Genomic DNA, 11143 nt, shown 5'->3' with positions numbered 1-11143 from the left:
GAAAAGAGGGGCTGGGAGAGGGGGGAACTGAGGATGAGGATGAGGACGAGGATGTATCATAAAATAAATTGGAAAAGGGAAGAAGAAAATCTAGAAGACATGTTTGAAGAAAAGAGTTAGAAGAAGTGAGGGTCAGATAAGAGATGGATGCCGGATGATGAGTAGAGGTTAGGAAGGAGAAGGAAATCAACTGAATTTAATGCCAAAAGAGTTTGACCTTCAGACAGCAGAGGAGGACTCAGGAGAGGAGAGGAGGATGGATTACCTAGGTGGAGGAGGAGGAGGACCCGGACAACATTACCTTGTGGGAGGGCTGAATAATATCAGACAAGGAGAGTGAGGTGGAGAGAACAGGGAGATAATGGATGATAATGGCCAATGATGCTTGGAAAGAATGATGCAAATAATGAAAAGGAAGAGCTGGCTTCAAAGCGTGACTAAGGCTGAGTCTCTTAGGAACCTCCAAATTCACAGTTCATTGTATGATAGTTTGATTATTTGCAAAAAAAAATTAAAAAAGCTAATGCTGAATCAAGTGACAACAAACAAGTCAACAGATGCACATCATCGTAGATGGGAGCTAAAAGCAATGAAAATGAGATTAGAGCATGGATCAAAGAATGGGAGGAGAAGTGGTCCATTTGGTATAATGGAGAATGAATAATAAATAAATAATGAATATTTAATTGATCATGATATGCAGCAGATGTAGTAAGGCCTGATGGATTATTTCCTCTTCATGCTCAATGTGATGATCGCATAATTTAGCACTATAATGTATTTAGGGCTATTAAAAACTACTTTCATCCTCCAGTAATCTGCTGGTTTTTCTTTTTATAAAATGTCAGAAATGTATGAGAGATGTCAGTCACAGGCTCCTAAAGCCCACAGTGACATCTTAAATTTGCTGGTTTGAGCAAACATATTTGATTTACAATGATATAAGAGAGAAAAGAAGAATTTAGAAGCAAAGTTCTAATTGATCAGAAAGTGACCAAACTACAGTTTATTTCTTCTATAGTCTTCCTCTTCTTTGACGTTTTGATGCTCTTCCTAGGTCTGAGGACTATTGGTGTGATCACCAAATTGGATTTGATGGATGAGGGCACGGATGCACGAGATGTATTGGAGAATAAACTGCTGCCGTTGAGAAGAGGTGTGTGTTTCTTTGGCTTTCTCTTCCAGCCCTTCACTTTTAGTTTCTCTCCCTGTGTTCTCCCAGTATGCAATAACTCGGCCCTTGTTTCTCTGTTTATCTCGCCCGTGCTATTGCAACATTGTCTCTCCTGATTATCATTCATTAGATCCCCCAATATGGTGCATGTTTATTCACTCCCAGGTTATATCGGAGTGGTCAACCGCAGTCAGAAGGACATTGATGGCAAGAAAGACATTAAGGCAGCTTTGGAGGCAGAGAGGAAATTCTTCTTATCCCACCCATCTTACAGGCACATTGCTGATAAAATGGGCACCCCACGCCTGCAGAAAGTGCTCAATCAGGTGATCACAGATTTACTCCCAGTGTTTTCCCACAGTGCACTTTACATAATTAATAAGAGAGCGGCCTACTTTTCTTTTTGTACACCACATCAGTGTGGGTGATACAAGACTATAAGTAGGTGGAAAATGCACTCTCTCTTTCTTGTTCAGCTCCTAATAATATATACTTTTACTCAGGCAGGCAGGCATTCCACATTTTCTCTGCATTGTTACTGTATGAATGATGCTTCTTCTGAGATTCCAGTGAAATATACTGCCTTGATTGTTAAATGACAGTATAGCCAAAATGCCAATAATACAATCTACATAGCTTTATATGATTTTGACTTGTTTGTCATTTTGCTGACTTTGTGTTTCCATAGCAACTGACCAACCACATCCGAGACACCTTGCCAGCTTTCCGCAGCAAGCTGCAGTCCCAGCTGTTGGCTCTGGACAAGGAGGCAGAAGAATACCGGGGATATCGACCTGATGACCCGTCTCGCAAAACCAAGCAGCTGTTGCAGTCAGTGCCCCATTTTTCTCACAGCAAGGGCATTTACATGAGATTTATTTCAAATAAAATATGTAACCATCCTTCATTCCCCTCTTTTACAGCATTTATTTTGTATATCAGAAGTAATTGTTGGTCTTGCTATATGTAATTGTTGCCTCTGTTGTGTTGTGTCTCAGGATGGTGCAGCAGTTTTCTGTGGATTTTGAGAAGAGGATTGAGGGTTCAGGAGATCAGGTGGACACGGTGGAGCTATCTGGTGGAGCAAAAATCAACCGCATCTTCCATGAGCGTTTCCCCTTTGAACTGGTCAAGGTGATATATTGTGCATAAAAGAAGATGGCACTGCAGAAGATGGGGCAGCTTTTTCCTCAAATCAGGCCATAGCCAGGGTTATAAAGTGATTGAAGTCACGAGTCCACATTTCCTCAACACACCCTCAGAAAATTCTGATCAGATATGAAAAGTAAAAATATTAACTACATATTTGGATTTTTCACATTTAATTTATTAAAAAATGCATCTTGAAGTCCGAATACAGGCCTAAATGACTTGCACAGATACTTTGTGTAATCCACTTCCTCTGTTTTCTTTGTTCTTTGTACTGATTCCTCCCACCTCCTAACACATACATTGGTCAGTGTTGTTCTGTTTGTGATTTGCTGTTGAATGATCTCTACACAGTTTCATTATGCTTAAACTTGGTGCTATTTTCTCTCTCTTTTTATTTATTTATTTATTATTATAATATTATATCAAACTGTTTCTAATATTAATTCAAACTGTTTCTCATTTTTTACACATTTTATAACTCCATTTTCTGTGCCCACCTTTGACAATTCTCCTCTCTGCCTCAGATGGAGTGTGATGAGAAAGAGATGCGGCGTGAAATCAGTTATGCCATAAAGAACATCCACGGTATCAGGTAAAAATGTATCTCCCAGGCTATAATCTGTGATTTTTTTGTTCCAAACAGTGTCTACTTGTTGAACATCTATCTATCTATCTATCTATCTATCTATCTATCTATCTATCTATCTATCTATCTATCCATCCATCCATCCATCCAAAAAGGGTGTCCAAATCTGTTAATATGGTGGACACCATAGCAGAAAATCTAAATAAAAATACCGATCTGTGAATTTTGTTTGCCAGCAGCCTAAGCATGCATGATTTGGTTTGGATGGGGATTTATGACCAAGGGAGGAGCATGCTGTCCTTTTCCTTTTTTACAGTTCAGTCCAGTCCTCTGTGTGTGTCACTATATTCAGCAGTGGTTAGCCACCACAACCAAAAAATGTGCCACCCAAGAGAAAGAGAATCTTACATTTAAAGAAACATCACGTTTTGGTTTGAATTTCTTTAAAAAATGATAGCAGGTCCACTATGTACAATGGCCGACATCACATCTTTCAGTCACATCACTACTAATGCTGGTAATGACTTCTTCATTGTTGTAATTATAGACTGTGTATAAAGTCTGTGTTTGCTGCTGTTACACAAGTACAGATTAAAAGCAAATGGGATGTTTGAGTAACCACAACCAGTATTACTTCTACAATAAACTCCGTGTAATTTTGTTGAGTATTAGGGTTGTTTCATCATCTCTTTCCCATTCTCCTTTGTTGTCTCCAGGACTGGACTTTTCACCCCAGACATGGCATTTGAGGCCATTGTGAAGAAGCAGATTATAAAGCTGAAGGAGCCTTGTGTCAAGTGTGTGGACATGGTTATCCAAGAGCTCATTAACACTGTGCGCCAGTGCTCCAACAAGGTAACTCTTCTTTTTATGGGACCTCTTGTATGGCTGTAATACCAGCTTGTTTGTTTCTAGTTGAAAAATAGATGGGATAAGGAGGACAACTGAGAATTTCAGTTTTCCATTTGGCTCTGGATCTGGTACTGTCTTATTCATCATTCCAAGTTTGTGATGTGTTTCTAGTTGGAATGCTACCCAACGCTGCGTGAGGAAACTGAGAGAATTGTGACTTCTCATATCAGAGACAGAGAGAGTCGGGCTAAGGACCAGGTAACACTTGTTAGTTTTGAAGATACATAAAGAGATATACTATATATTCATATTCAGTTCACTCACTATGATGTGAGCAAATTACAAACAAGGTACCAGTTATCCCAACACATTATTATTGATATACATTCAGAGAAATAATTTGAAATTTGGGAAGATACATTTACTCATTTTCTTGCTGTGATGTGGATGAGAAAACGGATGCCACTGTCATGACTGTATGCTAAATATGAAGCTATAGCCAGCAGCCGGTTGTCTTAGCTTAGCAGAAAGACAGGAAACAAGGGGAAGAAGCTAGTTTGGCTCTGTGTGGAGGTAACAAAATCCATCCACCAGGCCCACAAACACTCACATATTAACACGTTACATCTTATTTGTTTAAACTGTACAAAAAGTAAGCAAGTTGTGGTTATATGTGTGGTTTTGTTTTCAGAGATGAGCTAGCTGTTTGTACAACTATTTTTTCTAGTTTTCATGCTAATGTAAACCACCTTGTGGCTCTAACTACATATTTTGTATACAGATATGAGAATGTATTGCATCAGTCATCTGGTCTAATTCTCTAACTTCTCTGACACTTAGTTTGCATTAAATGTTGTGTGTGTGTTTTCAGGTTTTGCTGTTAATTGACATCCAGGTCTCTTACATCAACACAAACCACGAGGACTTCATTGGCTTTGCTAAGTAAATACTCTGTTAGCCTGGGTCCATATTGCATATTACTGAGCATATCAGGCTAGTGAAAAAAAAATGTTTAAAGGATCTCATTCCATCTCTATTATGTTTTTTATCCTCCATCTTCCTCTGTGTTCACCTTGTTCACTCCATCATCCTTTCACTCCTGCCATGTCTGTTTCGTTGCTGCTCCACCGCAGTGCGCAGCAGAGGAGCAGTCAGACTAATAAGAGCCAGAGTTCTGCAGGAAATCAGGTAAGCATTTGTCACGTCTTGTGTGTCATACACAAATGGCAGAGCACATGGCCATGGGAGTGCTGCACACCCACACAGTGGCAGGATGGCTCTTGCAGAGAGAATACAAATGGAATGAAAGAGATCTGCTGAAATGTCCTGCCCTATATCATTTGAGCATTGCACACATTTTATGTTCTATACATCTTTGCCTTGTTTTTATATTTTACTATTTTTACAATTTGAGTTTTAGCCATGCATGCAGTATTCTTTAGTGGGGCACCACTAAAGTGCTTGGTTTTATTTTTATAAATCGCATTGGGTTCTATTACTTTATGCCACCATCATCACTGGTGCTGTTGTTGAGTCATTTCCCTTTGTTTGAACCCCTCCTGTGTCATCAAGGTGCCACTTTGCATTTCATCCCCATCCCTTAATGAGAATCTCAGCAGCCCTCTTATGGGTGTCTGTTGGTAAGTATCACTCATTGTGGGTTATGGGTTGCAATATTATTTGTACCTGCAATAACATTTCTGCCCATTGTGTGGTGCTCTCCAGCACTCCGGCAAAGAACTTGTCATTTTCTCATTTTCTATTGTGGCAGGTCAAGAATGGTAAAATGGTTGTTTAAGCTACTGCTGGGCAGAGGCATTTTCTTTAAGAGAAGTTGAATTTTTTTAGTGCTACAGGGTGTCTAAAACCCCCACATTCCTTCCTGTTGCAGACCTCCTCTCCTCCCGCATCAGGCCTGATTGTAAGAGTTTACTGTCTAACCATTTACTCTTTAACACCCCCTCCACCCACCAAGGCCTGCAGACTACAAGGGGTTGCCAACTAGACAAATACAACTTAAACATTCCCTTGGTTTGGCAGTTACAGTATCTAAAAGTGTTAGAAATATGATTTGTTTTTAGCATTGTTCTATGGATCCAGCCACAAAACAGTTCTTTCTTTTGTGCCTATGATAGATAGGCTTTGGGTAACCTCCTTAGTGAGTCTTAGGCAGTGCAAGACTGACAGATAATCTAACCTTATCATCACTTGGCACTGTGTGCACAGACCTGTTTATCTAGGGCTTGTAGGGTTAATACACCTAACACAGAAGACACACGTGTGTTATTGTGTGCTTGATGCACTTAACACAGTGGTCACTTAACAATCTACCACAGGCTTCTACTTCATTTTCCCTTGAATGCACTGACACACCATCACATGCTCTGGCTGAGTCACAAAGACACAATGACACACCTAACCTGACCCCCACACACATTTCATTGCAATTCATGCATTGATGATGTGCACATATTACTTTTGGGCTAGTTTTTGCCATGATATGTTGTACAGGTTTGTTGTTTTAGAGATAGGTGAGTACTTTCTTAATAGAATCTTTATAGATACAAAGCTTTTGTCATCTTTTGATTTTCTTGTTCTTATATTTTAAATGTATTTTTATACATTACAGCTGTTTCTTAATTTCTGACCTTTACCCTCCCCTCAGGTGATCCGCAAAGGCTGGCTGACCATCAACAACATCAGCATCATGAAGGGAGGTGCCAAGGAGTACTGGTTTGTGCTGACTGCTGAGAGCCTCTCCTGGTTCAAGGATGATGAGGTGAACTTTTAAGCTGCTACAGAACTGATCAAAATACTGTGCAATGTGAAGGTGGTCACTGGTAGTGCTGGACCTACAGAGAATTATCACCTGAAACTGCAGCTCCTCATAGTTCAGCAGCATTTTACCATCTTTTTAGCTCATTGCTTTGGTTCTCTGGCCTGCAGCTGTTGTGGCTCACTCTCACCACTCTCATGATGTCTTTGGCCACAGCCGGCATCTGTTTTCAGAATCAAAAACACTGTACACTATTTACCCACCACCAAACATTTGACAGACAAAGCTAACAACTTTAACAACTGTATTTACTAGCTAAAGCACCAGATAGCCTAAGAGTTAGAGGGTCTGGGGTCCTGTACCCTTTTGACATATTTATTCAGGATCCAATGAGGGTGGGTTGGATATAAATATGTGCAAGTTTTATGTTTTGTTCATATGTCTTCTGGACGTGGAGGAGATTACTTTACATTGTTGTTAAATTGCTTAGAAAAAGTAAAGAATAGTGTGTGGAATTGTCCTTTATGTAATGAACTACACTGCAAAAACACATCTTAGAATGATGATGATAACATATATATATATTATGCACAATGGAAGCAACTGTGTTCATACATATCAATATGGATAAATGACTCCAGTCTCTTGGATGTCTTAAAAAGCAAAATTCTGTCATTTTTATTTCCATTATCATTGATCGTATAGACCAACAACATAAAGGTTTGGTAGGAAAGCTCACCGTGTGCACCAGAAAGTCTGCATTTGTCCATCCTGCTGGCTTATTTGGCGGGCTGTTGTCTATCTGCCTGTCTGTGCCTGCTGTACAGGTTGGAGGATATTCTGCACAGCAAGTGGAGATAGGCGGACACACTGCAACTCTTTCAGCCAGTTGGTGTTGTTGCTTGTTTAGGCTCTTGCCCCCGGTGCAGTTCCAAGAGAGATTCACACTATAGAACATTTTACAAAAATAGAAACCAAGACATTATTGTTTCCTCCAGCCTTCATTATCAGATAGCTGTTTATACATTATGTAGTTCCACTTAGGTTAACTAAACTTGAGGCCAATTTGCTAATTGTGAGCATAAAGTGTTTAGTGAGTAGTATATCATCACAATGATGAAGCAGTTTACTGTATCACTTATGTATATGAAGAGTTTGGTTGTGGTTCTGTCATTCACTCCTTCTTTCCATTCATCTCTCCCCTTGTCTTTGAGTTTCCCCTCTTTCTTCTCTCCCCACCTTTTTCCACTGGGAGTTTAGGCATTTGCTTCTCTTTTGCAAATTTGGAACAGTCCCAGTTCCAACCAAATGTTCACTCATAGGCACCCAAAATATATGAAAGCAAGCTCAGCCCTCAGACAGCACAGCACTGGGCCTACAGATTGTCATTTGATACGTTAGAGTGGTAATGTCAGAAATTATAGACTGTTGGTTTCGGCTTGTGTATTTCTGTTTTACACTCTGTGAACTTTCTATAGTCACATACGTGTGCATATGGACACGTTCGTACACCGTTCTCTCTCTCTTGGTGTGGTTCGCAGTTACTTTGGAATGGCTCACATTCTTGGCAGGAAAATCACAAGTTTTTAATCCAAACATTCTCTAATGTTTCAGCCGAGAGAAACCTCTCTATTAAATATCAATACTCCCCTGTTTTGTTTCTTACAATTCATAACCAGCTATCACATCAAGTCACAGTTTTGCTTTGCATAATATTCCAGTAAAAATGTTTCAGGTCAGCTCTGTCTTTTCATACTTTCACCACAAACCATCAACATAACTGAACTATCACTCATTTAAATGTAAAGCATCCCATGTATACATGTATTCTTTGTGCACTGGGGCTTTTGCTGATGAATTACTTGCACCAATTGCAAAACATTTCATAAAAGCTTTTTGCAGTTATTTGACACCACAGCAACCTAGTACACAGCAGTGTCCTGCGCCTTAAGACTTCCAAGTCCATTTTGGCCACCCAGTGAAATAACTTGACTGGAGGTGTCTGACTGTATTTTCAAACTCCATTTGATTGATTGGCCCTTCATTCCTTTGGCCTGTGTTTGATGCTTTGCAGCCACATTCGTTCCTCCCCCTTCCACCAGACCACATCTTCATCAGAGCACTAGTCTAGCAGCCTGTACACTCACTCATTCATGCTATAAATTATGCAAGCTTGTTATTTTGTGAGTTTTGGCTTTTATCACTCTGGCTCAAAATTCAGATGTTTAAACTCTTTTTTTCAACAGTAATTTGTCATATTTTCAGTTAGTGTTGAAAAAGTGTGACTTGTTTATTCCAAAAAAGAAATGAAAAGGAAGTAGTGAATGTTAGAATGCACATAGGACAAAATACAGATGAATACAAATCAAATACAGATTATTAATAGAATAAAAATAGCAAAGGCTGAGGAGGAAGCAACAGATGCAAAAAAAAAGGACTTGGAGACTTGAAATACCAATAGGGAGACAGAGTGAGCGACACAGAAAGACAGACTGACAGAAGAGGGTCCATGCCCAGTCTAACCAATGTGCAGACTACTGTACACCAGTATGACAATGAACAGGTAGTCTGAACACTGGGTGGACGGAGCCGGAGTTAAGAGCCAGGCCTTGTGCGCTGTTTTCTGCCATTCCAGATGCTTGCAGCTGTGTTGTCTGTGCCCTCCCTTCTCCCCTCTCCATTTTGGCAGATAGGATCCCGTCTATCGAAAAACTTCTCGGAACCGTAATGTGCCACATCCGTGTTTTGCCTCTTTCCTCCTGGCTTTTGAGGCATGGCTCCTTGTGTGTTTATTTGTTTTGGTAGACATTGGAGTTCTGGATCCCCTCGCGGTCCATTTTGGTCACGCCGGCCATGAAGAGTATCCAGCCTTGACGTGGCATATTCGCTCAGACAACTGGGACAGAGTGGCTGCATGTTCAGGGAGGGGATATCACAAAAAAAGAGGGAAAGGGAGAGATGGAGGGGGGCAGGAGGTGGAGGGGGTAAGTGAGTGAGAAAGGGAGAAGAAGCGAGAGGAAGAAGGAGGAGACCTGTATGACCATATATGGGCTGTAGTGACCCCATGGGGAATACAACACAGTAGGGCCTACTGAGTTTTCTTGTCTTCTTCCTCTCTCCTCATCATCCCTAAGTCTTACCTGAAACCATCTACCACCGCTTTCCAGACCGTCAGACCAGATGTGGACTTTTTTCCGCAAATCTTTTGCAAATCCATTTTTGTGGTTCTTTTCCTTTGTCTGTCCTCCTCCTTCGCCTGCCATCTCTTTCTCCCTCCTTCTTTGGTTCTCTGTGTGCTGCTAAGCACTACCAGATGTTGAGTTTTAAGGCCAGGCTGTCATTTAATCTCTCTCTCTCTGGCTCTCTCTCCCTCCTTTAAAAAAAAATCAGACAGGAAGTGGGCCCCTCTGGAATGGAAAGAAAAAATATTGAAAAAATATAGAGGGGGAGGGATAAAAGCAAAAAGACCAAGTTAAGAAAGATGGAGGTTTGGATGAAGTGAAAAATGAAGAGTGGAGTTTCTTGATCCACACACTATTTAGAAATCTGGACGAGTTTGTTTTACAACCTAAATTATGACAACCCGGAGTCGAGTCCAGGATGCAGAGTCGCAGTCTTACACGCCTCTCTGCTGTCTCCTTGCAGCTGCTACCCACCCAACGCTCCCAGTACCCCATAGAGACTGCGTCTGCCCCCCACCCACCTAAATTATATAAATCAAGAATCAACTCCAGAGGAGTTATTCATAAGAACCTAATTAAAATTAAGATGTCTCCTCTTATAGTAGAAAGTAATAGGACAATCAAATGTGGACTATTACATATCAGATCTCTCTCATCTAAATCTCTGTTAGTGAATGATTTGATAAGTGAACATCACATTGACTTATTGTGTCTTACTGAAACATGGTTACAGCAGGAAGAATATGTCAGCCTAAATGAATCCACTCCACCTAGTCACAGTAACTGTCACATCCCTCGAAACACAGGAAGGGGTGGAGGTGTGGCAGCGATGTTTGACACAAGCCTATTAATCAACCCTAGACCTAAACATAGTTATAACTCATTTGAAAGTCTCACCCTGAGTCTCTCACACCCAAACTGGAAAACTCAAAAGCCTGTTCTGTTTGTTATTGTATACCGTCCACCTGCTCCTTATTCAGAGTTTTTAAGTGAATTCTCAAACTTTCTGTCTGATTTAGTGCTTAGTACAGATAAAATAATCATAGTAGGCGACTTTAATATTCATGTAGATGCCGACAATGACAGCCTCAACAATGCATTCTGTTCATTATTAGACTCAGTTGGCTTCTCTCAAACTAAATAAACCCACTCACTGTTTTAATCACACTCTTGATCTGGTTCTGACATATGGCATCAAAACTGAACACTTAATAGTTTTTCCCCATAACCCTCTTCTGTCTGACCATTTTCTAATAACTTTTGAATTTACATTAATGGATTATACTCTATGTGGGAAACAATTCCACTACAGCAGATGTCTATCTGGCAATGCTGTTACCAAGTTTAAGGAAATAATTCCATCTTTATCTACTTCAGTGCCGTTTGCCAACACAGTGGAAGGAGGCCACCTTAACTTGACT

At 40.4% G+C, this 11143-nt stretch overlaps 1 protein-coding gene across 2 annotated transcripts in view; it reads left to right on the top strand.

Annotated features, from left to right (window-relative positions):
- The window catches only part of dnm3b (dynamin 3b), a 23665-nt gene that overhangs the window by 4418 nt on the left and 8104 nt on the right, over window positions 1-11143 (top strand). The window contains exons 6-16 of one of the 2 annotated variants that reach the window (XM_020618330.1): window positions 1058-1156; window positions 1340-1500; window positions 1863-2005; window positions 2173-2308; window positions 2851-2918; window positions 3629-3767; window positions 3936-4022; window positions 4636-4706; window positions 4898-4952; window positions 6430-6543; window positions 9346-9474. In XM_020618330.1, coding sequence (XP_020473986.1) covers window positions 1058-1156; window positions 1340-1500; window positions 1863-2005; window positions 2173-2308; window positions 2851-2918; window positions 3629-3767; window positions 3936-4022; window positions 4636-4706; window positions 4898-4952; window positions 6430-6543; window positions 9346-9414 — 1142 coding nt within the window. In that variant the 3' untranslated portion in view covers window positions 9415-9474. Of the gene's footprint in view, window positions 1-1057; window positions 1157-1339; window positions 1501-1862; window positions 2006-2172; window positions 2309-2850; window positions 2919-3628; window positions 3768-3935; window positions 4023-4635; window positions 4707-4897; window positions 4953-6429; window positions 6544-9345; window positions 9475-11143 lie in introns of those variants that run through there. The other variant, XM_020618329.1, reaches the window with a different exon arrangement.

The sequence above is a fragment of the Monopterus albus genome, unplaced genomic scaffold (assembly GCF_001952655.1).
Source record: "Monopterus albus unplaced genomic scaffold, M_albus_1.0 scaffold204.1, whole genome shotgun sequence".
NCBI classification, from domain to species: Eukaryota; Metazoa; Chordata; class Actinopteri; order Synbranchiformes; family Synbranchidae; genus Monopterus; species Monopterus albus.
This window is presented reverse-complemented; position numbering and strand designations above follow the sequence as displayed.